Below are 25,504 nucleotides of genomic sequence, written 5' to 3'. Positions count from 1 at the left end.
GTCCAGCAAACACTTAACAGAGCAAATAGAACACCATTTTCAATTTAAACAGGTACAGTATGAATTTGGTACACAATTTTCTTTTAAAATATACCTGCTGTATTGTTTTGGAATCTTTCTGTGAATTTTCCCTTGGTGGAACTTTCCCAAATAGCTTCCAGCCAGGAGCACTAAAAGCAGAAGGAATGGGTTCCTTGGTCTTCTTAGTAAAAAAATTCCTACGAAACAAGAGAAATGAAACATTGATCAGGGACTACATTTGCTTTGCAAAGTTGTTGGAAATTATTTCAATTTTTTTTTTCAATATTAACAAACAAAACAAAAATCAAGTTGCTTCAACACAATTTCATGTCAGAGCTATTGTATCCTCCAATTCTCGTGAATAATGGACTTCTCATGCTGTTCAACATCACCATTGACACAGTATAAAAAGACATTTAATGTCACTTAATGGCTTAGACAATACAGTTAAGTTAGTTTAATATATGAAAACCCAGTGCTAGATCTTTCACAACTATGGTAGTGGTTACATAAACAAAGTAAACTAATAGTTCAAATCAAAGACAAAGTGCCACTAGGATATAGATCAATTTCACACTGTTAAGGTTCTCATCCAAAGAGCAGTACTTGGAACAGCCAGTGTCAATGAAGCGCAAATTCAAATGTACTTTCACATTCATGTGCAAATACATCATTGCGCTTCTGATCAGGATTAGGACTTTAAGTTGAAAAAGTAGATCAAGAAAAATTCTGCAGAAAAAGAACAAAACATTATCCTAGCAACTACAGACCCTACCCGGGGTGAAGACCTACAGAGTTCACGAGAAGTTCCAATATTTTTCAATGTACTTACAGTAACAAAATGTGTTTGGAATCCACTGTATAAAATTACTAGATTCTGCAACAATGTTAATAGTGCTGTGACTGTATTCAATTATAATACACTCTGCCTTCATTTAAGCATCAAGGCATGCAAACCCTCTTACACAAAGCGAAACATTCTTGCTTTTAGTGTTTATCACTTAAATTGTAAGATTTTGTTTTATGCATGTGCATCAACAATTCATTGTTATATATTCAGTCAAGTACCAGGCAGTCAAATCCACCACAGGATGTTTCATTAGTATATTCATGTTTTAAATTACTATAGTACAGGAACACAAGGAAAACCAAAAGGAGTGAGTTGAAGTGTTAACCTCAATATTCTCTACAAATGTTAAACAGCACCATTCAAAAATTCTACCACAGCCCTTAAATAGCTAATACCAAATGAGATCACAATCACACATCTTCCTTCTACAGGATAGTCAAAGTCACTGAGACATTTTACATTTTTCATTCAGTTGATATTCACTTGAAGATCCTTAACCAGAAAGGAAATCACTTGGGTAGCACATTATAAAAATGCAGAGCACAAGACAGATATATGCAAGACAAAGTTTCACTTTAGAAACTGCACTGGCTGAATTCAGCTACAGCAACGTGACTATTACAGAAGGAGTGAACTTGCAATTACATGATGCTTTACATTTCCTCAAAGTCAGAAAGCATTTCATTCAATTAATTATTTTGAAGTGTAGTCACTATACTGACAAATGTTGCAGCCAATTTGCACACAGCAAAATCCCAGGAATAATGTCGTAACTCGTTAAGTATTCTGCATGTAGTGGTTCACAGCTCCCAGTACTAAATCAGATTGTAGGCTCAATGTTTTGAAGAAAGTTGGAACCCATCACCATCTGATTCAGTGGTGAGATTGCAACACATCGACCATAGTTATTCATGGACTTGATCTGGGGGGAGGGTGGGTGTGAAAATAGCAGCTGGAAGCTTTCATTTCTAAACACTTTTCAATTGTCACTTGTTCAAATTATGCCTGCATAAGTATTGACAGGATAAGGATTTAGCTTAAACATTACATTGCAAAATGCATCTCTCCATTTTCTTCACTAAGTAATGCCATCAGCATGCTCTAAACATAAACATAACTTCAATTGAATAAGCTGCCATTATACATGGAGTCATACGAGAAACAAGTTATTGTCTTTACAAAAGGAGAAAACAAGAATAAAACTGGTGTGCAAGATTAGCCATGCAATTGTAAACTCCAAAAAGTGACAAAAACTGCAGTAATCAAATTTGGTTATTTTCCTAATTTTGCATTTGAATGCAGACTCTTCCAGTTTTGCAACAATATTCTCAAAACTATAAAGAGGCAAAATGTTCTATTACTGATTCATTTATTATTCATTGAGTGGTGCTACATATAACGTTCACATCTCTCAGATGTACTTGAGACGGTGGTGGTCAGCCACATTTTAAACCAGTGGTGTCCATGTAATGTAGGTAGGCCAATTCTGTGAGGAAGAGTTTCAGGATTTTAATCCAGAAACGTTTCTGATACATTAGGAAGAGTAAAACAGGGTAATGCTCAATGCCTTTCTCTATTCTCTTCTTTGGTTATTTCTACTGTACTCTCCCCAGGATAGTCTGTTACAGACTAGGCAGCAGTCAGATCAAATATTCCTATTATAGAGCCCTCCCTCACAACGCTGAGTGGAAATTAACAAATGGTAACTAACACATCAATAGCTATTAATTGCAAACTGTAACCAAAACATAAATGTTCTGCTTTAGGCTAAATTATGTAATAACTGATGCAGAGAATAGTGTTTTCATTTAGCAATAGCAAATCCATTCTTTAGTACCATAAAAACACTTCTTCATATACACCTTAATCTCAAGATAGAGAAACCACAAATTACTCTCCTGAACCTCACCCAACATCTAAACAACCACTTTCAGAACAGAACTTGCACATTCACAAATCTCCAACTCTCTTTCTCACCAAAGTTCTTGAACACATTGAGGAATGATTGAGACAAACTCCACGTTCAAATCCTTTCAAACAGGTCCATTACCCTGCCCTAGTTCCAAAAGTGATTGTATCAAAACCTTATTCTCTAACTCCAAAGAAGTTATTGCAGCCTTCCTCATGCCCCTCGAGTTTGAACTTTTTAATGCAGTTGACCACACCTTCCTCCAAGGCCTCAGTGTATTTGTACCAGAACTTGGAAGAACAGAACTTGTTTGGTTCTATTCTTAATCATACTTTTATAATCATAGCAAGATGATCAAATACATTGCTTCTTCTCCTCCCCCTTAACTGCAAACCTTGTTGGCATCCTATTATCAAGTTACACATTGTCCCAGGGGACATTATCCAAAAACATGATATACGTGAATACTAATGCTATAACACCCAGTTCTACTCATGATGGCACCACTCTTGCCAAGACCGATTACCCAATATTGAAAACTGAATGTGCAGAAATTTCCTCCAATTACTCACCCACAAATATCATTCAACTATTAACACCATTATGCAACAGTCGAAGGCTAAACCAAAATTCTTTTAACCTTAGAGTCATAACAAAATGAGTTTCTAACCATGGCTGGATTCATGCCATCAATATTGCTCATTAATGCTTCCACCTGTAAGATCAGTCTTCCCTTTCTCAGCTCACATCCATATCTTTGTTAGCTTTAGACTTGACTTTTCCAACCACTTTCTCTCTTCCATAAACTTGATGCCATCCAAAACCTGGCTCATGCCAAGTTGATCATCCATCACCTCCATGCTCAATGGCCTACATGAACTCCCAATCAGGCAACTCTTCAATTTTAAACATCTGATAATTATTTCAACTATCTCCACTGCCTTGCCCTCACCTTACTCTAATGTCCTCCAGCTCCCCAGCCCTTAAGCTACTTTCACGTATCGAATTCTGATCTTAAGCATGTCCAGTTTTAATTCTATGCTTCAGATGCCACAGCCCTAAGCTATGCAAATCTATACAAGTCTTTCTGGCTTTCTACAACTTTTTGTCTTAAACTTTACTTTAAGTAGGCTTTTCATCCAATATCTTTGTCTTTATATAGTCTTGCATAACAACATCACATTGTAATGTTTTATGTTAAGGACGCAACATGAATACATGTCGTAATCACTGCTTGAATTCAATGCATGCCAGATGAGACTAAATACTAGCATATTATCTAAACGGTGAGGGGTTGCAAAGCTTGGAGATGAAGATAGATCTGGGGGTTTGAGCGTTTGAATCAGTTAGTATGCAGGTATAGTAAGTGATCAAGAAAGCTAACAGAATGTTATATCTTATTGCAGAGGAATTGAATTCAAGAGCAGGGAGATTTTCCTTCTACTAAACAGGCAACAGTAAGACCATATCTGGTGTACTGTCTAGTATTTACTGGTCACTGTACTTTTGGAAGGGTGTTAATATGCTGTAAGAAGAAGTTCAAGGTTTACTCGACTAACACCTGAAAGGAGCAGATTGCCTTTGAGGAAAGGCTTGTCAGGCTAGGCCTGTATCCTCTGGAGTTCAGAAGAGTCTGAGGGGACTTAACTGAAACATAAAACTGGCAGGACTTGACCAGATAGATGTGGAAATGAGGTTTTCTCTTATGGGAGAACTGAGAATTAGGGGGTCATAGTTTTAACTAAGAGGTCATCAATTTAAAACAGAGACAAGGTTAAAACAAAATTCTGAGTGGATCTTTGGAACTGCCTTTCTCAAAGGGCAGGGAATGTAGAATCTTCAAAATACTTTTAAGGCAGAGATAGATAGATCCTTGATAACCGAAGAGGATGAAAGATTTTTGGGAGTATGCAGGAATGTAGAGATGAAGTTAAAATCACATCAGCCACAATCATATTGAAAGGCAGAGTTCTTTTCTACGGTCCTTCTCTACTCCTGCTTAGAACTAAACACACCCTTCCTTTCTATCCACAAAGTAGAGAGCAGTTTGTTACAACATGTCCCTGGGATGCAGATTTTCGCAGAGAATTGAAGTTGTAAATTCAGTTTTATTCCAGTGCAGTATATAATTTGATTTTATTTGCTCCACTATTCATGGCCATGTTTTCAGCTGTTAAAGCACCAAAGCTCCAGGTTAATCTCCCTAAACCTCTCCATCTCCTATAAGATGCTCTGAAAGTCTCCTTCCTCAAACAAGTTTTTGATTATCTCTGCACTATTAACTTCTCATAGTTTGGCGTTAATCTTTATGTAATATTCTTGTGAAGCACTTTAGGATGTTTTATTACATTAAATAAGCTATGTAAATTACACTTGTTGCAGAATCAGATGTAAAGCATGGAAACAGACCCTTCGGTCCAACTTGTCCACGCCTACCGGACATCCCAAGTTAATCTAGTCCCATTTGCCAGCAGTTGGCTCATATCCCTCTAAACACTTCCTATTCATGTACCCACCTGGATGCCTTTTAAACGTTGGAACTGTACCAGCCTCCACCATTTCCTCTGACAGCTCATTCCATACACACACCACACTCTGCGCGAAAAAGTTGCCCCTTAGTGCCCTTTTTCATCTTTTCCCTCTCACCTTAAACCTATGTCCTCTAATTTTGGACTCCCCGACCCTGGGGAAAAGACCTTGGCTATTCACCAAGGGATGATAAATTGTTGATTACAAAGGGGATGAAAGATTACTGCTGGGGCAGTGGGGGTGGAATGCAGGAATGTCAATTTGAAATTAAAATCAGATCAGCCACAACTGTACAGAAAAAGAAGAAAAACCACACCTCTCATGACTTTTTCTTTTTAAAAAAGCCTCTAAGGTCACCCGTTAGCCTCCAAAGCTCCAGGGAAAATAGCCCCAGCCTATTCATGTAGCTCAAACTCTCCAGCCATGGCAAAATCCTTATAAATCTCTTCTGCACTGTTTCAGGTTTAACATCTTTCCTTTGGAAGGGAGATCAGAATTGAACGCAGTATTCGAAAAGTGGTCTAATTAAAGTCCTGTACAGCCGCAAAACTACAGCCCAATCCCTCACTCAATGCAGTGACCAATAAAGGCAAGTGTATCAATCGCCTTCTTCACTACTCTGTCTACCTGTGATTCCGCCCTCAAGGAACTATGAACCGACACCCCAAGATCTCTTTGCTCAGCAATACTCCCCAGGATCCTAACATTAAGTGTATAAATCCTGCCCTGATTTGTCTTTCCAAAGTGCAACACCTCACATTTATGTAAATTAAATCCCATCTACCACTCTTTGGCCCATTGGCCAATCTGATCAAGGTCTCTTTGTACTTGGTGGTATAGTGGACAGTGAAGATTATCTCAAATTTTGGTGTCATCGGCAAACTTACTAAACATTCCTCCTATACTCACATCCAAATCATTTATATAAATGATGAAAAGCAGTGGACCCAGCACCGAACCTTGTGGCACACCGCTGGTCACAGGCCTCCAGTCCAAAAAGCAACACTCCATCACCCTCGGTCTTCTACCTTCAAGCCAATTTTGCATCCAAATGGCTCGGTCTTGGATTCCAGGTGATTTACCCTTGTTAATCAGTCTACCGTGCTGAACCTTGTCAAATGCCTTGAATTCCATTCAGACAACATCTGCTGCTTCGCCTTCAACCTTCTTTGTCACTTCTTCAAAGAACTCAATCAAGTTAATGACACATGATTTCCCACACACAAAGCCATGTTGCCTATCCCTAATCAGTCTTGCCTTTCCAAATACATGCAGATCCACTCCTTCAGAATCCCTTCAACTATTAACCCACTATTGGCATCAGGCTCACCGGTTTATACATCCCTGGGTTTTTTTCTCACCACCTTTCTAGCTTCCCATAAAGTTCTGGGATATACCTGATAACATCATGGGGATTTATCCACCTTTATGTATTCTAAGACATTCAGCACCACCTCCTCTGTAATATGGACACTAAGACACCACTATTTCTCCAAGTTCTCTAGCTTCCATTTCCTTCTCCACAGTAAATACCGATGCAAAATACTCGTGTAGTATCTCACCCATCTCCTGCAGTTCCACACATAATACGGCCTTGTTGATCTTTAAGTGGCCTATTCCCTCCCTAGTTACTCTTTTGCCCTTTAATTTGTAGAATCTCTTTGGATTCTCCTTACCCCTCTTGGACAAAGCTTTCATGCTCCCTTTTTGCCCTTGTTAATTTACAACGATGAACATTCACATTAAATTTAGGTGGAAGTAAATAAACAGTACTTGACGGTCAAGGTGAGCATATAATTGCAACTTACTTATTCTGTAGGTCACTTTTAAACAAAAATCAGGATGGCATATTTGCCCAACTTTTCAGCTTTAGAATCTTGTCTAGATCATCTCAGTCAAATGGGTTCAAGTTCTCTTTGGTAGAAACCTCATCCATGGAAAATTCAAATGTCAAGGTCATTTCCCACCCGCCCCAAGTCAAAAGCCAGGAATTAACTTTCACATGGATAACGTTTTTGAGGCACTAATAATTGTGCTCGATTTGGCCCCGAATTATTTCTACTTTATTCCACTGCAGTAGTCAACACTAAAAAAACTCACTCGCTAATATTTATTTTAATATTACAAACTATGTGATACTTGGTTTTTTTGGGTGAAATGTATGAATTAACTACAAAACTTCACTTGAAATCCTGTGGTATTAATCTAAACACCACTGAAAAATGTGTCATAATAGTCTTGTTGAAAGTCATTGTTGGGATCTTCGTTATTTTAATCTCCATGTTGGTTTTACTAGCAGCTACATAATCGTTCCACAAAGAATAAACATTAGTTTTGATGAGTGCATCTGATATGCCACATTTTAGAAATGTTTTGGTAATATCAGGATCATGTTCATTTCCTGTTTCTATGACTCATCAGCAAAGTTGCTCGAGGATGTTCATATTTTTGCCTTGAATGATTTCTTTCTCATCCTTCAATGCTCAGCTGTTCCACATTTTCCATTGATTGTGCTGAGAAGTTCATGCATACAACACCCAAGGGCTGAACACCCATAAAATCACCAGAAAGAAATGCCAAAATCAGTGTTGGTTGATCTCACATCACAAACTACATTGTTAACAAGTTGGGATTCAAACACATCCTAGATGAGCAAATTTTTTCCACGTGGACCTTCGCGTGATTTCAAATTTCACACTTCATGACATGAATCACAACACTTTTCTGAAATTCCTCTTTGGGAGGGCTGTGTTTTTGAATACTACAATCAACTTTAAGTTTGTGCAACCGCGAAACATGATGGAATTATTGCTAAATGCAGGTGGAGGGACAGGTAGTGTTGAGGAAGCATGAAGGCTGCAGAAGGACTTCAACAGTACAGGAAAGTGGGCAAAGAAGTGGAATACAATGTGGGAAAGTGCGAGGTTATGCATTTTAGTGGGAAGAATAGAGATGTAGACTATTTTCTAAAGGAGGACGGACTTTGGGCATCTCAAGCACAAAGGGATTTAGGCATCCTAGTTCAGGATTCTGTTAACTAAATGAACTGTAGTAATTACTGGTTCGTGATTAATAATCACAGATTCCTGAAAAACAAAGGTTGATTTTTAACATACAAGTTCAGTTAGTGAAGTTAGGAAAGCAGGGACACGCTGATGAGATAACGAAGTGTGGAGCTGGAGGAACACAGCAGGCCAGGCGGCAGAGGAGCGGGAAAGTTGACGTTTCGGGTCAGGCCCCCCTTCAGAAATGGGGAGGGGGAAGGAAGGGAGTTCAGAAATAAACAGCAAGGGGGGGTGGGGCTGAAGAAAGTAGATGGGATGGTGATGGGTAAGTGCATATAGGGAGTGGTGGATAGGTGGGAGAGAAGACGGATAGATTGCGTCAGGTCAAGGAGGCAGGGATGAGAGGGAGGGTTGGACATGGGATGAGGCCAGGTGTGGGGAGCTTTTAAAGCTGGTGAATTCCATGTTTAGGCCAACGGCGTGTAGGCTCCCGAGGCAGAACATGAGGTGCTGCTCCTCCAGTTTGCAGGTGGCGTCATCGTGACACTGGAGGCGACCCCAGGATAGACATGTCACCCATGGGGGGGGGTTAAAATGGTTCGCAACAGGAAGGTGCTCTCGTTTTGCACGTACAGAGCGGAGATGCTCTACAAAACAGTGAGTCTTCGCTTGGTCTCACCGACGTTGAGGAGGCCACATCGGGTGTGGCGGATGCAGTAGATCAAGCTGACCGATATGCAGGTGAGCCCCAGTCTAATGTGAAAGGTTTGTTTTGTGCATTGAATGGAGGTGAGAGGGAGGTGTAGGGGCAGGTGTAGCACTTCCTGCGGTTGCAGGAAAAGATGCTGGGGGTGGTGGGGTCGCAGAGTGAGCTGTCCCTATGAAAGGCAGATAGGGGTGGGGAGGCAAATATCTCTTTGGTTGTGGGGTCAGATTGTAGGTGGAAGAAGTGCCGGAGAATGATACGCAAGATGTGGAGGTTGGTGGGGTGATATGAGGACAAGGGGGATTGTGTCTCTGTTTTTGTTGGGGAAGAGGCAATGTGAGGGCAGAGACATAGGAAATGCAACAGATGCAGTTGAGGGCATTTTCAATCACCAGAGGGGGGAATTACGGTCTTTGAAATTAATGGAGGGAAAATTGTCCTTTTTCAAGATGGGGACGCCATCTTAGAACCTTAAGACCATAAGATGTAAGAGCAGAATTAGGCCATTCAGCCCATCAAGTCTGCTCCATCATTCAACCATGACTAAGATGTTTCTGAGCTCCATTTTGCCTTCTCTCCGTAACCTTGATCCCTCTTCCAATTAACAACCTGTTTCTGTCTTAAAGGCACTCAATGACTTGGCCTCCACACCTTTCTGTGACAATGACTTTTGTATAGATGCATCACCCTTTGGCTGAAGAAATTTCTCCCCAGCATGTCAAATGCCCAGTGTTTCATTAGTGTTTTCAATGTAAATTGCTCTCAACGTTGGATGACAATACTGCAGCATTTGACGACTTTATCAGAAGTTCAGTCGGTAATTTTTATTTAATGACAGGGTGCTAAAAGGTTCCACTTTGTACACCACCTGGCCTGGCCTTGAATCCAAAATACCATCTTTATTCACTTCTCTAACGGGATAGCATAAGATGGCCGCATTTGACCATTTTGCCAACACAACTTTTTTTCTCCAACTTAAACTGAGCTGTGTTCATTATTCTTTACGATATTGTGATGGATCACATAATGCACATTAGTCTTGTCATTTGGCTGGGAGATTGTTGCAGAGAATTGGCAAAGTGAAAACCTGAAGGTTGCCATGCGTTTAAATTAATAAAACTGTAGTAATTACCGGTTCATCATTAATAATCACACTGTTTGATCCCCGAAAACCTGTGGTTGATTTTACACAAAGGTATAACAGCCCTATTGAAATCAAATAAATTTTTGATGCAAAGCTTTGATCACTACAGAATGTTAACTTATTCTTCTCTTTACACATGATAAAACCAGCTGCATGGCACAAACAGTTGCAGTTTCCTTTACTATACGAGTCATGAGAGAAATAAGATTTGGCAGTGCGAAACGATAAAACTGCTGTCGGAATTAGATGCCACAATGACTGTTGCTCTGGCAAAGGGGAAAATTCCTACTAGTGAAGTTAACTCATGGTTTTTTTAAAGTAAATTTCTTCAAAGTCAAACTACATCTCAACAAGAGATCTGTAATTTTGTACAACTAGTAACGCAAGATGCCAAAACTTTAAGTTGAAGGACAAAAGTGCTTCCTTCTTAATCACTGGACAGTCTTACAAAAAAATTAAATTTGGATAGCACTTTTCCATGCGATGGGGCCAGTCAAGAGTGCTCTTCGTTTTCAATATTCCCTTTTAGAAAAAAAATGCAATAGACATGCCAATTTTTTTTTGTCTGATGAATAATTTCCAACCAAGAAAAATGCATAAATCATTGATGCCACATAGTGCTGACTTCATTCATGGAAATAATTATCATTCATTTATTCCCACATTGATTTCCTGCATTGCTGCTTGGAAACAGTGTCTAATATTTTGCATTCAGTGCTAGTGTTGCACTTACTAACAGGGCCAGTCACAGTTTAAGTAATACTACTTCCAACCTTAAGGTGATAAATTGTACATTGTAAACATAAAACATATTTGGAATATTGGATATTCATTGATACATTCTGCCCATAGACAAAAAGATGCCTCTTTTATTGGCTTCTCTCTAATACTTTCAATGCCTTCTAACCTTAGAGGCAGACATTTTCTCATGGTCTCTCCACTTTTCTATTCATTCATGTGAGTTGAAGGTTATTGACAAGGTCAACACGTATTGTTTGTCTGCAATCAATCACCCTTGAAGGTTGAACTGCTGCAGTCCATGTGGTCCAGGATTTTGAACCAGCAAAACCTTAGGGGTTAGGCATCATTAGGAAGTCAAAGACACTGAAGTGAGTGGGCAATTAGGGCTAGAGTTTGGGGAGTAGAGTGGGGTCTCCTTGGAGAGAATCAAGTGAGAGACTACAGGGGCCTGTGAGCATGGTTAAAAGAGTTTACAATGTCCATTTTGTTTTGTTTTGGTTTAAAAACCTAGTAATATTGAATTCAAGAACATAAGAATATTTGAACCTGATTGACCCAAAACTCTGAATTACTTCATATTGAAGCCACCTCTTCTACTTCACTTAAATTTGATTACTACAATGTTACATGTCAACCAGTTTAACAGTAGGAATTTTTCTGTTTGTAAGGAAAAAAGTTATGTCCTGCATTCCTTAGAGGTTCTGCTCTTCATATGCAATTATTAATAAAAAAAATTTAAAAATAAGTTAATAAATAGGACTAGAATTTTAAATTATTTAATCAGTAGTCAATGATCACATTCTGGTTATTGGCTTGAAACAGAACTGTCACCCCGCACTTAGCTCAGTACAAAAACTGTGACATTATACTACTGTCATTTAATACAGTTTATAACATATCTAGAACAGAAGACTAAGTGAAAGAAAACCAAATTATTCAACTAAATCTGCTTGACATCCTGAGTAATCAATTACATAATGGCAATGTGATCTTAGAGATGATTGCTATTTTGACTGGAAAGAAGTGACAGCACTATGGTGATGCTAAGCAAGGCCAGAAAAAAGACAAATTTAAAGGGCTGCTATCAATTCACACAAAATTTAGGTACTCACGTTTGGAGTAGCAAAGTCATATAGCAATATAAATTCAAAATAATTATTCATTTGGTTGCAATGCTGGAAACAAAATCGCAAATGAGTAGTAGGCTCTTCAGTGCTTTGATAGCCATGAACAACTCCATCATCTTCCCAATTCCACACTGCTTTCATCATTCTATTATGTACTCCTGCCACATCCTATTTTGTCCCACAAGTATGGCTTCTTGTCTCCATCTTGATATCAGCTGTTCCTCACTACTCCAGCAATTCTTAGTCTTATTTCAAATTTCCAGCACCTGGAGGAGTATTTTATTTTTGGGCAATGTTAACAACTGTGTCTAAAATTACTTGCTGCTAGTAATGCGTCACCAGTATTCCAACGACCAAGCAACTGCCAGTGCACAAGTCCTTTAAAAGGACACAAACTTTGTAAAGTACTCCAAGAGCTTGTAGTCATGTGTCCTTTTGTTATAACATTATACAGACATCCATACAGACTGCAACAGTAATACCATTTTATTTGATGAAAAAATGCTCATCATATACTTGAGGAATATATTGTCTTTTAGACTTACAGAAAAACTGAATTGTCTTATCTCTGAATAGCTACAGGAATACCATTTAGCCAGGGGCACTAGCTGTTTGAAACATCTTAGTTTCTAACTTTATAAGGTGAATATGAGTAAATTAGTAAAAGGCAGTTACAAACTGGACACAAAATGTGATTTTGTTGTTCATACGTTTTTGATGTGCAGACATCTTAGTCTTTTATGCTGATGGAAACTTGTGTAATCCAAATTTATTGTCAGTCATTTTCATATTTCATACTGATATCTGCATTAAAATGATTTACAAACTAATTTGAACTAAGACCATAAAATTTTGTACAATTCTCCCTGCAGAGTGTAATCAGTAAAATAATTAGTATAAAAACCAAACAAGCTAAAATCACATTAACCAATATTTTCACTGACCACATTAGAAAGAATTGGAAAGTCACGTGCAAGCACATGAAAAAAAGTCAGTTACCTATATCAAGTAAGAGAAAACTGTGGGGTTGCAATGTTGCACAAGTTGTTAGAGCATGCAAAGGAATTTTGGATGCCTTAAGGGAAGTGATGCTATTGAAGAGAACCATGGAAAATGCATTGTTGTGACAATGCAATAAGTATAAGTATTTTTCATAATTCATCCTGAAATGGCTGTCTTGCAGACACCTACCAGCTTTGGGTAATATCAAGTCTAAGAACCATCCTTCATAGAATCACAATCTGATTATTCCCTTTGTGCTTACCTTCCCGCTCACTAGACCCCCCCCACCCCCGAAGTGTTGACACCAAACATTTTCCCTCTTCCTCCAAATCCTCCACCAGCTCAATATTCTTTCAACAAACCCTGTTTTCGCTTCTGAATCACACACAACACCCCTTTCCTTTTCACTACACCTTTTCACCCAATGCAAAAGTTGTAATCTATCTTCTATCTCTTTCCTTCCTACCATTCAAACATCCAAGTACTTCTTCCAGGTAAAGCAGTGATTAATTTGGATACTTAATTTAGTAGACAGTATTTGCTTCCCAGGATACCATGCCCTCTACTTGAGGGAGACCAAATGTAGACTGGCAACTGCTCTGCACAGCACCTCCAGTCAGCAAGTATAAGCTCAAGCTATAGGTTGTTACTTTAGTTTGCTGTCTGCCTGCTAGTCTTCCGAAGAAACGCAACACAAGTAAAATCAAAGGATGTGGCATGCCTTTCAAAGTACAACTGTATGGGGTTTCATAAAATGGGAACTAGAAAATAAATTTCTAAAATGCATGAAATCTACAGTATTTATTACAAAACATTGGAACTATTTTGATAACTAGACCAAGTTGATCAGTAGGCCCAATCTCAGCTCCCCTCAGGGAACCAATTTGCATGCTCGTCCAAAAGCCAAAAGTACAAATATGCAACTGTTATGTAGTGGAGTAGATGGTGTCTTTCGGAATCAACACAATGTAGATAATTGTAATTAATAGTTTTCCTGATTACTTCACTATGCAGCAGAATCCCATGGTGTCAAACTGCATACAAATTTTGTGCAGATTCCAAAGATGTTAGAGGTTTCAATTAGTTGTTGCCTAAAGATTGAATTATCACTTGATTGCTAAACTATCTTCTTGCAACAGTTAGTTGACTAGTAAACAATTTCAATATCACTATATTTTAGGATGGGGGGGTTGCAATTACTGTTATGCGTCAAACTGAAAGTGTTTTACAGGCCACATTTACAGCACAACTTAACTTCAATGAAGATTTCATGATCTCTCCAAAAGATGGCTTTACAGCACTAGACAAGCAAATGATAGCCACATTGTAAAGTTATGACATATTGGTATCGTATAGATGGTTCAAGCCAAAAGCTTACCAAATAGTCCAAAGGCATTGGTTATTGATTCGTCAAGGGACATGGGTGAACAAACCTCAATGATATTACACAGTTCAAGAAAAATATTGCCGGCGCCAAATTAAAGGAGCTTCTGCTTATTGACGGCCTCTCTATTGAAAAATCCACTGTCTGTCCTGCAACAAAGGTGTGGATGTTTTGTATGGCAGTGGGAAGAGGGGTACCTGCATGGTCAGAGTCAGCCAGAGGTAAGGGGCCAAATACATGTCTGTGATCTCACTTTGAAAACAGCATGTAGACAATTTAGAGTCACAGATATACAGCACAGAAACAGACCCCTCGGTCCAACAGGTCCATGCCGACCAGATATCCTATATAAATCTAGTCCCATTTGCCAGCATTTGGCCCATATGCCTCTGAACTCTTCTTATGCATATAAAATGTTCTAACTGTACCTGCCTCCACTACTTCCTCTGGCAGCTCATTCCATAGGCACACCACCCTCTGAAAAAGTTGCCCCTTAGATCCCTTTTATATCTTTCCCCTCTCACCTTAAATCTATGCCCTCTCGTTTTGGACCACCCCCACCCTGGCAAAAAGACCTTGCCTATTTACGTTACCCATTCCCCTCATGCTTTTATAAACCTCTCTCAGGTCACCCCTCGGCCTCTGACACTCCAGGGAAAATAGCCTCAGCCTATTCAGCCTCTCCCTATCTGAAGGAATGGGTTTTTATAAACAATCTGGTCATTTCAGGGTCAACATTACCAAGACTAGCCTTTTAACAGCAGATTTGTTTAATTGACTGAATTTATGTTTCTCAACTGCTGTAGGAGGATTCAAATGATTTCAAATTTGGAGTTCTGGAATACCAGTCCAGTAATATAACTATTGTGTCACTATACCTGTTTAAGGTTGTTCTAAGGAATTGAGAAATTAACTTGATGAAGACAAGATAACTAACTTGCAATGGACTATGGGCTCATTATTCAGTGGTCTGAATTCTGCATCTCCAGTCACCAGCCTAGAAATGAAATTCCCATTCTCAACCTTACCATCCAATGTCACGAGTTGACCTCGACCGAGTGTCGCAGACACGCCACGTTCCAAGGTCCAGGACTACGTGCTGCGCGACACAAGTTTGGGGCAGCTGCCGCCAAGGTGTGGTGGGGAAAGACCACTCTCTAAGGTCTTTTTGTCGAAGTACGAGGGACCGTTCAGTTATCAGACAACCCCCGTGCCTCAAAAGTAAATAGCATCTTAAGTAAGAAATTTATCATAAATAAGAAACATCTCATTTATAGATTCAAAGTTAAATGTTTAAACTAATACGCTTACAATCTTTGGTGTTTGTGCTATCCTATCGTTCTAAAGGAAACCTAATAAAAGATTCAACATGTACAGAAGGCAATGTTGATATGCAACTCTATTATCTCAGTTGTTTGAGAATGAAAACAGAGCCCTGGGAATCAAAAAGTAACCCTCAAGAACGTCTCTCAAAGCCTCTGAAAAATGGAAGGTAGTGATAACTGCAACCTTATACCAGTCCTTACTTGTTCTCTAATGAAAATGCAGACCTGATTCAGTCAAAAAGCAACAATTCTGTAAAGCCAAATTCAAGAATTAACAATCTCAGGTCCTCAGCATCTACATGGTGCAGGAACAGTGGGTGGCTGGATGGAGGTAGGGTTATCCCATGAAAATTCAGAGGAAACTGCATCGTCCAGTAATCAATAAATTTCCCCTGACATATTAGGGATGCTTGAATGTTCTACACTTTGGAGGGCTCTTTAAAATCAAAATGCAGATTCACCAAAAGATCAAACTCCTTATGATACAAGCGTATCAAATAAAAATTAATTTAGTTATTTAAATTATTTATTACATCAAATAAATACAATGATGCATAATTTCTTTTGACGCCTATTCTTAAAAAATATTAATCTATTTCAGCTGGACAGGATAACTACATTGTCAACATGACAACAATCATGCACAAGTATATTCAACTCTGACCATTGTAGATTTGTCCCGGCATAAATGGAAAAATGTCGTGAATATTTCAGAATATCCACAGACTTCCTAAATGTCTGAACAAAAGTGTACTTATTCATTAAACCAATTTAAGCATCTTGGGATATCTCAAAAATAGCTCAAAGTGCCTCAAATGAATTGCAAGGCTTTTGGTGGGAGAACAAATTCAAATAAGTTTATAACAATCACTAGCTTTCAAGTTGAGCTGTTTTAGTCAGAACTGTAATGCTCAATATTCCTAAGCTTTTCTTCCTTAGCTATAAATATTGTCCTATACCGTCTGTTCCCATGGTCTTAAATCCATCCAGCTCCTTAGTTCTCTTAAATTTGTCTTTTAGCTAAAGTCAGTAGTTTTTAAACTAGAGCCATATCTGAATCAATAATACTTCATTCTTAAGCCTTAGGCTTTCACCTAATTTTTCCAACAATTTAAAAGGAATATTCTCCAAAAACTCTATTACATATAATACATCAGTAAATCAAACCCAGCAATAAACTAATGTTATGAGCTAGTAATCATCATTAGAAGCATTAAAATACTGAATTGTTTGACAAGTCTGACATTAATTCAGAAAATGCAATACTTATGGTAGGGTAAGCTTGTAGAGGCACTGCATTACTGAGTAATGCTGTAAAACTTGTGGTCTAATGATACAGTACAGTTACGAAGGCAAAAGCCTGTCAAACCCATTCTATCCAGACAATTTGACAGTTATACACCTCATTAATCGCAGCCTCTTATGAAAGATAAATTAAATACTATTGTGAACAGATTGTATGCTGTAGACAAAAATATGCATTTTCTTTCACAATAAATCTTCCTCCAACTATATATATATTTTCTCCACAATATAAAGAATTATTACAAGACAATTGTATTTGTCAACAATTGTGTGAGATGGAGAAGTGTTACCAAAGGTAGCCGAGGGTGAGTGAGCACAAAAAACAACAATCATTGAACCAAGTGATATGGAGAAGGGTTGCTCAAAATCTTGCAGCTATGTCACTGTTTCAATCACTGGAGCGTGATATATAGTAATAAATAATCAAATGGAAAAATAAAAATCAAGATGTCCTAAGGACACAAAATACCTCAATCAAGGTCTGCACTTATTAGGAATAAAAGTGCAAGCAACTGTCCCGAGCATTCTCAAGAGAACAGGGAGTGTAAGTTGGGGTGGATAACCCTCTGAACAGCAAACACACACTCCTGGCTCATTAATCGTCAGGCACATTTAGCATGCAAATTCTTCTACACATTAATGACCTCAATACAACGGAAAAAGTTACGGTTCATGGTAGAGTATTTATGTCAATAAGAACAAACTCTCATGTCTTTTGATCAATAAAGTTTAGATCTTTAAATACAGATACACACTGGATCTTTTTACATTTACAGCTTATAAATCAGAAAAATCTCAAGAACGCAAACATAAGCTTCTGACATACTTGAAATTTGCACTATTTTTCTGCAAAAATTGCAATTGTATTGTTTCAATCACCTGCAATGGTAAATGTTGCCATTTTTGAAGGTTTTAGTTTGCTTCAACCCATAAACCTAGCTTAAAGAAATAAAAAATTAAAAAGTGATTATTTCATTATTCTTCCAGTCACTGGTATAGTTTAACACTTTTTTAAAAAATCAATACCTATAAGCATTTTAACCTACTGATTTGCTCTCATTTATTCCATTTTGATTGTTAAGTTGTGGCTGGGATCGGTTTGTCTTATAAATATGAAAACTGAGCCAATGAAGCGTGACAGATTTGAAGAGAACTTCGATGTTCAAGTTGACTTTAAACTACGTATGCAAAACAAATATGCTGCAAAGCTTCCTGAAAGTCGTGATTTGCTTCTTTCACTTGGTTCCGAGAGACTATTCCTTTCTATGACAGTATAGCATTTGCATTTATAAAATGCATTTGTAATTTTTTATGCACTGCTCTGCATTCAAAATCTGCATGTTTCCTTACATTGTATTTGTTCATATTAGTTACAGTTGACTAGATAAAAATTATTTCCTGTTCAAAGAAAATGCATGACTTGGGCCAACTATACTTTAGCCAGTTATAGCTGTAGACTGAAAGTAAAATACTTCTGAAAATAGGTCAATCAACTCTGCTCGTCTGTTCAATCAATCAATAAGGAAAGTGAATACAGCACTATGCCATTGCTACATTTGTCACGCCAAGGAGTAATGATTTATGTGTCTTTACTTACACAATACTCAAAAAATGAAATCTTGACATTGAGCAAAGCCATTTTGCACAGAAGATGGAACTCTAACTTCAAATATCAATTTTGAGACATAGAATTATTTGTTTTTGTTACGGCTTCATTAAAGCGCCAGATTCCTTGTGCGATATTTTTATGATAATACAGATATCTACCATACTGAAAACATATTCAATAGGATGTAGAAACAAGAGCATCCACTCCAATGTGAATCAGACAAAGTAGGCAGCCACTCACTCTTATGGCAATATTTGTAAAAGCCTATTAAGAAATGGTACAAAGCATTCCACAGTAGGTAGACATCACCAAGTGAAAACGATCATTCTGAAGAAACAAAGTCAAGAAACTGAACCGTGAGATGTAGAAACAAAGCTTTGGAAAGTTGGAACACTGTCCTGGGGCGTTGAAGGAGTCATAGGAAATGATTGCTGCGGTACATCAAAAGAAATACAAACATCTGCGAACAACACAGAGAAAAATAAGTACGCACATTGTAGACTGTACAGCAGTTTTTCTGAGACAGCTGCATTGCTGTTGTTGATAGATTATACAAACAAATCAAATTCAAGTTGCACACCCAAATTTATTTCAAAAGTTCAATTATTTTACATGTACGATATAAACCAATTCAGTCAAATAAGCAGTCTTGTAAATCACAAATATGGCAGGGACCTGAACTACATGGCTTATTATTCTTGCTTTTACTTCAATTGGATGACTCAAGTTTTACAAATAAGTTTGTTGCACAGTGCTCTTGTTACCACTCAAGTCTCATTCAATCAAACATCAAGATTAAGACGTGCAGTTCTGAACTGTTAAATACTTCCAGGAATGCAAATTAGCATTCATTCCATTCTCAACCCAAGTAGCAAAGACAGCTCAGATAAATTATAAGATCTCCACTGTTGCTATTTTTATTCTGAATGGGCAGGATGCATCTGCAATTGTCACATCCTGTAGGTATTTATTGGATGTTTAGAGAGCTTGGACCATGTGTACTTCAGACAGCGGTGTTATTTTGGTGGGCAAAGGAAAATTATCCATCCATTTGTGGTAAAAAAAAAAGACAAAGGAAGCAGTATTTTTATACTGCCTTTCATATCCTCAGGATGCCCGAAGTGTTTCACAACCAAGTTCAGTTCCTGTTGCAATCTATTTGCACATAGCATTCCCACAAACATGAATGAGATAAATGGCCAATGGTCCTCTAAGTTGCCTCTCAAACTCCAATCTACACTAAAAGTTTCCATGAGCTGCAATTTTCAGCTGCTATTCAATAATTTTCCATCTATGAAAGACATATCATGGAAGGTGTAAATTCATAGGAACAAGCTGAAAACTCAAATGCCTAGATTATAGTGCAAACATTGCAGAGAATTAACAGAATTCAATATTTTAAGTAATGAAATGAAAATGCAGCTATATAGTTTGATATTATAGAGATTGTAAATAATCATGCTTTTAGTATTCTCTCTCATAAGCTATGTCACAGAAGATTGAGTATATAAAATTTAGTGAGCATTTAGATTTGTGGATTAATCAAGAACAGCCAACAAATCCGAAGGTAACCCATATTTGGCAAATGACTGAATAGCTACATAAAGTGAATGCAGTTGTACTGTGCATGGTTTTCCAGAACTCGATCGATAAATAGACTCAACAGAATTGTTCAAAACATCTTTAAGGAAAAAGACTGCAGAATGGCCAGAAGGTTGTTTGATGGACAGAAAAAGTAACAGCAAATGTGCACTAATTAGAAGTGGCGAAGGATTGGAAATGGTGTTTCCCAGGAGTCAGTGCTTGAGCCACTTCTGCATCTACATTTATTTATTTGAACTTGGGTAGAGGGAAAAGAATCTCAAAATCTATGCTGGTTTGTCCTTGATTGACCAATGAATTTCTAAGCACTCCCCAACTAGTTGATTATGGATTGTTCTAGAGTTTAGCAAACACTAATTCAGGCAGCAAACAATTTCAGGAAGGTAAGACAGATTAGCAGCAATAACCAACAAGACTGTGGACAAAGAGGAGCTTTATTCCATTCCAAGTGAGTAACTGGTATGACACAATATTAAAACATAATGGACTGAGAAAAAAAGCAAAACAGGATGGCAATATCAGAGAGAGTCGAGACTTGGGACGGACAAAGTCGGCTTAAAACAAACAGAAGTGAGTTCAAACACAAGGTGACAGACATGTTAGAGGACAAAACTGAAGTGATTAAATTAGCAGGTTCAAAACTCATTTACCTTGGGCCAAATTGGGGAGAGGCCGAGACTTGCACAAAATAACAAGGTGATGCAAGATATAAAACAGCACAGAAACTTGTAACCAACCCTGGAGTATTGACAAAATAAGCAGGAGACCTGAACCTACAAAAGGGGATCATTCAATTGGTGAAATGGGGCTTTCTGAAGAGCTTCAACCTAGGCTTGACTTTATCCTGCTCATAACACCTTAACATTGAAATAAAGGCAAGACAAGAACCAAAAAGCCTATAAATTTACTTAGAGGATTTAAGAGGTCAAGTAGTGCAGCCTTTAGTCAGGATGTGGCAATAGGCAAAGCTATGAAACAAGGTGGATTGATGCAATCCATAAGTTAGGTACTGCTGAAGGGGGGCTAGAGGCAAAGAGGTTATAGCAACGAATGTGGTTACCAAAGCAATTCAAAAATAAGATCGTTAAATTAGAGGCTACATAGTTACCTCCCAAGCTAGCTGGCAGCACGATATTTAACATTCCCAACTAGAACTGCCCAGTTGTGTTTAGACAGATTTGCTATCGCCCAGGAAATGTTGTGTGTTGGCAACAAAACTGGAACTACTAAACCTCAAAACATTGATCAAAGTACTTTTTAAAGCCAGCCTCCACTCTGACAGTTATATTCCAAATCAGTGACTCAAGAAATTATATTACCAAAATCAAATTTACCAACTTGTTTCAATCACCAATATTCAGTTGTTTGACTTCGTTACCAAACATAAATGTTATAACCAGAGCTTGATACACAAATTAAGAATTTAAGACAGACTTCCCACATTTATACAAAAAGTACATAAAGATTGTTGCAGCTGCAGAACAACATTTTAGATCTTTTCAAAAGCTCTATTATGCCCTGTACAGTTACTTTCTAAAACAAGCCAGGTCTGTCATTGTACATAGAAATTTTAAAGCAGAGTTTGACACTTGGCTATCTAGTACTGTAACACAGAGTTTTGGGAAACTGTGACTAATATGCTTAGTCTACGACTGCGCTTTCAGCGACTGCTGGCATTATCATTGTACAGTTATCACCAGTTACACCCTTTTGCACAAGAAAAGACTAAGAAATAATTGGAGAATAAATCAAATTTAGAAAGAAAACAAGATGTTGAATACTGTCTCAGCAAAATAATTGACCTCTGTTTAAAGTCAGTCATTTCAATTATGCTGTTGCAGACGGCAGGGAAAAAAAAAGTACAGCATCGTCAAAAATAATCTCAGTGGGAGATGCAAAACATTCTCTATTTTGATTTTACTGAGAATACAGACAAAAATTGGCATTTGTAAACTTTCCAACAATGACTGCCTTGAACTCAATTATTAATGAAATCCATGTGAATTGTCCTACAAGAACAACAATCTGGACTGATTTAGATTAATAACATATTACAAAGAAAATCAATGGAAGTGGGGAAAAAATAAACTATAACTGGAAACTACAAAACAAACTGGTGAAACTCCAACATCAGCTTACACCAAAGAAATTACCTACTGGCACTGGTCTCTATACAAGTACTTTCAAATTTGGTGCAAATCCAACATTTACCATTTTTTGTAAATTCAACTAGTGAGTTTGCATACTTAAACTAGAAAGTTGTCTCCTGGATTTTCCATAGACAATCAGGATGACATATCCATCTGTTCACATCCTATGTATATCTAGGCAAGTTTTGCATCATTAAACAAGCTCCAAGGGCTGAATCAGAGAAAAGCAAATGAAGAACTGAGCAATTTGAAGAATAAAGCTGTTGCTACTATAACAAAGTTAAAAACAAAAAGTATCCATAAAACATGGTTGCTATATTCCAAATTAATTTTTTTTTCCTCTTATAGTCCAAATAGTTTATTGTACTTGGTACAGTACAAATCTAATGATATTATCACCTTGGAATAAATCAATAGGACGCAGCAGCAGTACACCATTTAGTCTGTCAAATCTGGTCCATCATTCAATGATATTATGGCTGACGTGAATCATCTCCATTTTCCTGTCTTTTCCCTATGACCTATGATTCCCTAACTTAAGAATATTCAAGGGTGAGACAATTTTTTTTTAAACTACCCAGCCTCTACCATCCCTCTGTTCTAAAGGATTCCACAGATTCACAACCCTCAGAAATTCCTTGTTTCTGTATTGAATGAACAACGCTTATTTACTGAAAGTTCACTCTCTGGTTCTAGACTCTCCCACAAAGGAGAAAAAACCTTTCCGTACCTACCCGGTAAAATCTCTTAAGGAACTTGAATGTTTCGGTAAGATTGCCCCTCATTCTTCTAAACTCCAATGAGTACAGGCCCAACTACTCCATCCTCATAATAAGTCTCTCTATACCTGGGATCAGCCTAGAAACCTCTCTGGACTGCCTCAAATACCAGTATATTTTTCCAAAAGAACATTACACCATAAGATACAGCAGCAGAATAATTCCATTTGACTCAGGTCTGCGCCGCCATTCAATCATGGCTGACATGTTTCTCTACCTTTTGTCCTGCTTTCTCCCTGTAATATTTGATCCCCTTACTAACAAAGGCATTTCTCTATCTTAAATAGACTCAATGACCTGGCATCCACAGCCTTTTGTGGGAACGACTTCCACAGATTAACCACTCTCTGGCTGAAGAAATTACTCAACTCAGTTATGAAGCATTGTCTCTTCACTCTGAGGCTGTGCCCACAAGTCCTAGCCTCTCCTACTAGTGGAGTCAGCTTCTCCACCGCTACTCTATCCAGGTTGCTCAGTATTCTCTAAGTTTCAACGAGATCCCCCCTCATCCTTCTAAACTCCATTGAGTATAGACTAAGAGTCCTCAACATTCCTTATATGACACGACCTTCATCCCTGGGATCATTCTTGTAAACCTCCCCTGGACTGTCTTCAATGCCAGCACATCCTTCCTTAGATACAGGGCCCAAAACTGCTCTCAGTCTGACTCTAGTGACATACAACCTCAGCAGTACATCCCTGCTCTTGTACTCTAGTCTCTTGAAGAGAAAAGACAATATTGCAGTTTTATTTCAAACTGCCAACTGAACCTGCACGTTAGCCTTAAGAGAATCCTGAACCAGGACTCCCAAGTCCCTTCGTCCTTCAGATTTATGAAGGTTTTCCCCATTTAGAAAGTAGCCCAAAACTATTCACATATTTCGGCTGGTCTGATGAGTGCCTTGTATAGATTGAGGAAGTTTTCCCTATTTTAATGCTCCATTCCCTTTGTAATAATGGCTCCGCCCCCACCGTTACCTGTAGAACTTGTACGCTAGATTTTTGCATGACTACTCCCGTATCTGTGCTGAGAGCTTAATGCAGCATCATCCATTTAAATACTCAGATCTTCTATTCTTCCTGCCAAAGTGCATAACCTCACACTTTCCCACAGGATATGTTATCTCAATTCTAAACTAGATCTTAAAATTATGCTTAGTATTGTAACATTGTACTCAAAATCAGGAAAAAATATGCATTTTGCAAAAACAAGCTTTCAGAGCATAAGATTCTTTTTAAAACAAATGCAAAGAATTTTAAGACATCAATTAAAAAAGGCATAAAGCTATATTAAGTTCACTGCTGAGACCTTTCATTATTGTATATTCCATTGGTCTAGGCTTCCACAGTACACCAAGCCGCAGAAGTTGAAGTTAAAGAAAAATGTGGGACATTATGCACAGCTAGAACATTTTCAGCTTTCAGTGTTGCGGACAAAAATATTGCCGAGTATGCCTGGTTATTACATATTACTTGAGCTAACTGTTAAATTTAAAGGTACAATAAAAGTTAGCACAAGTAAAATGTAATAACCAGGCATACTTGGCAATATTTTTGACCGCAACACAAAGCTGAAATTAGATTTATATGTTCAAGCCCAAACTGAACAGTGCTAAATAGTACAAGTATAGGAATCTAAGGTTTTGGAGTAGATCTGTAGCTCGGGTTGTGGGTGTTGAGGTTGCATCGCAATGGATCCCAGAGTTTAAAAACCAGGCGGGAAAACACACTGACGCTTCATCAGAGGCTGCACCGAGGATGTTACCCAGCACGGTAACGAAACGTCTGCAGAACAACAAAACAGCTCGGCGAGCCAACCAACCTCAACAAGTATAGGAATGCTGAGTCAGTTTAGTAACTGTTAAAAATTCTATACAGAACTTAAGTTACTTATGCATGCTAAACTCCATTTCAGAAATATTTTTCCTGTTTTTTGAACAGTGGGATTGAATTAGTATGTGCAAACAAATAGTACTTCAAAGAATGCCAATAAGCTTTTTTAAAAAAGACACTAAGTTACAAAGTACTCACGTTGTAATTTTAAAAGAAAAGAGAAACAACACCTACAATCTTAAAAAAGGTAACTGTTCTCCAAACATGACAGTCTTAAAATACTGCATTAAGTTCCTCTGTGGATGGTTTCTGCTAAGTAAAGCCAGGATTAACACCCTTGCTCTAGGAGTCAAGTACAGTATGTAAATGCTTGTAAAAAAAGAGTGGTCATTAGTTAGGTCATTCCGCAGCTTATCCACATATTTTGTGAAAACATCCAGATGTATTAAGTATAGTAATGACTTCAGCAGCAGACAGCTAGGT

The 25,504-nt window shown here is 38.0% G+C and overlaps 1 protein-coding gene across 1 annotated transcript in view; it reads right to left on the bottom strand.

Annotated features, from left to right (window-relative positions):
* tbc1d12b (TBC1 domain family, member 12b) overlaps positions 1-25,504 on the bottom strand; it is a 76,237-nt gene that overhangs the window by 37,345 nt on the left and 13,388 nt on the right. The window contains exon 2 of the mRNA XM_048608984.1: positions 95-218. Within this exon, the coding sequence (XP_048464941.1) occupies positions 95-218 (124 nt within the window). The remainder of the gene's footprint in view (positions 1-94; positions 219-25,504) is intronic.

Source organism: Rhincodon typus, chromosome 20 (genome assembly GCF_021869965.1).
Source record: "Rhincodon typus isolate 14 chromosome 20, sRhiTyp1.1, whole genome shotgun sequence".
Classification (NCBI taxonomy): domain Eukaryota; kingdom Metazoa; phylum Chordata; class Chondrichthyes; order Orectolobiformes; family Rhincodontidae; genus Rhincodon; species Rhincodon typus.
The sequence above is the reverse complement of the archived record's forward strand: the minus strand, read 5'-3'. Positions and strand labels throughout refer to the sequence as shown.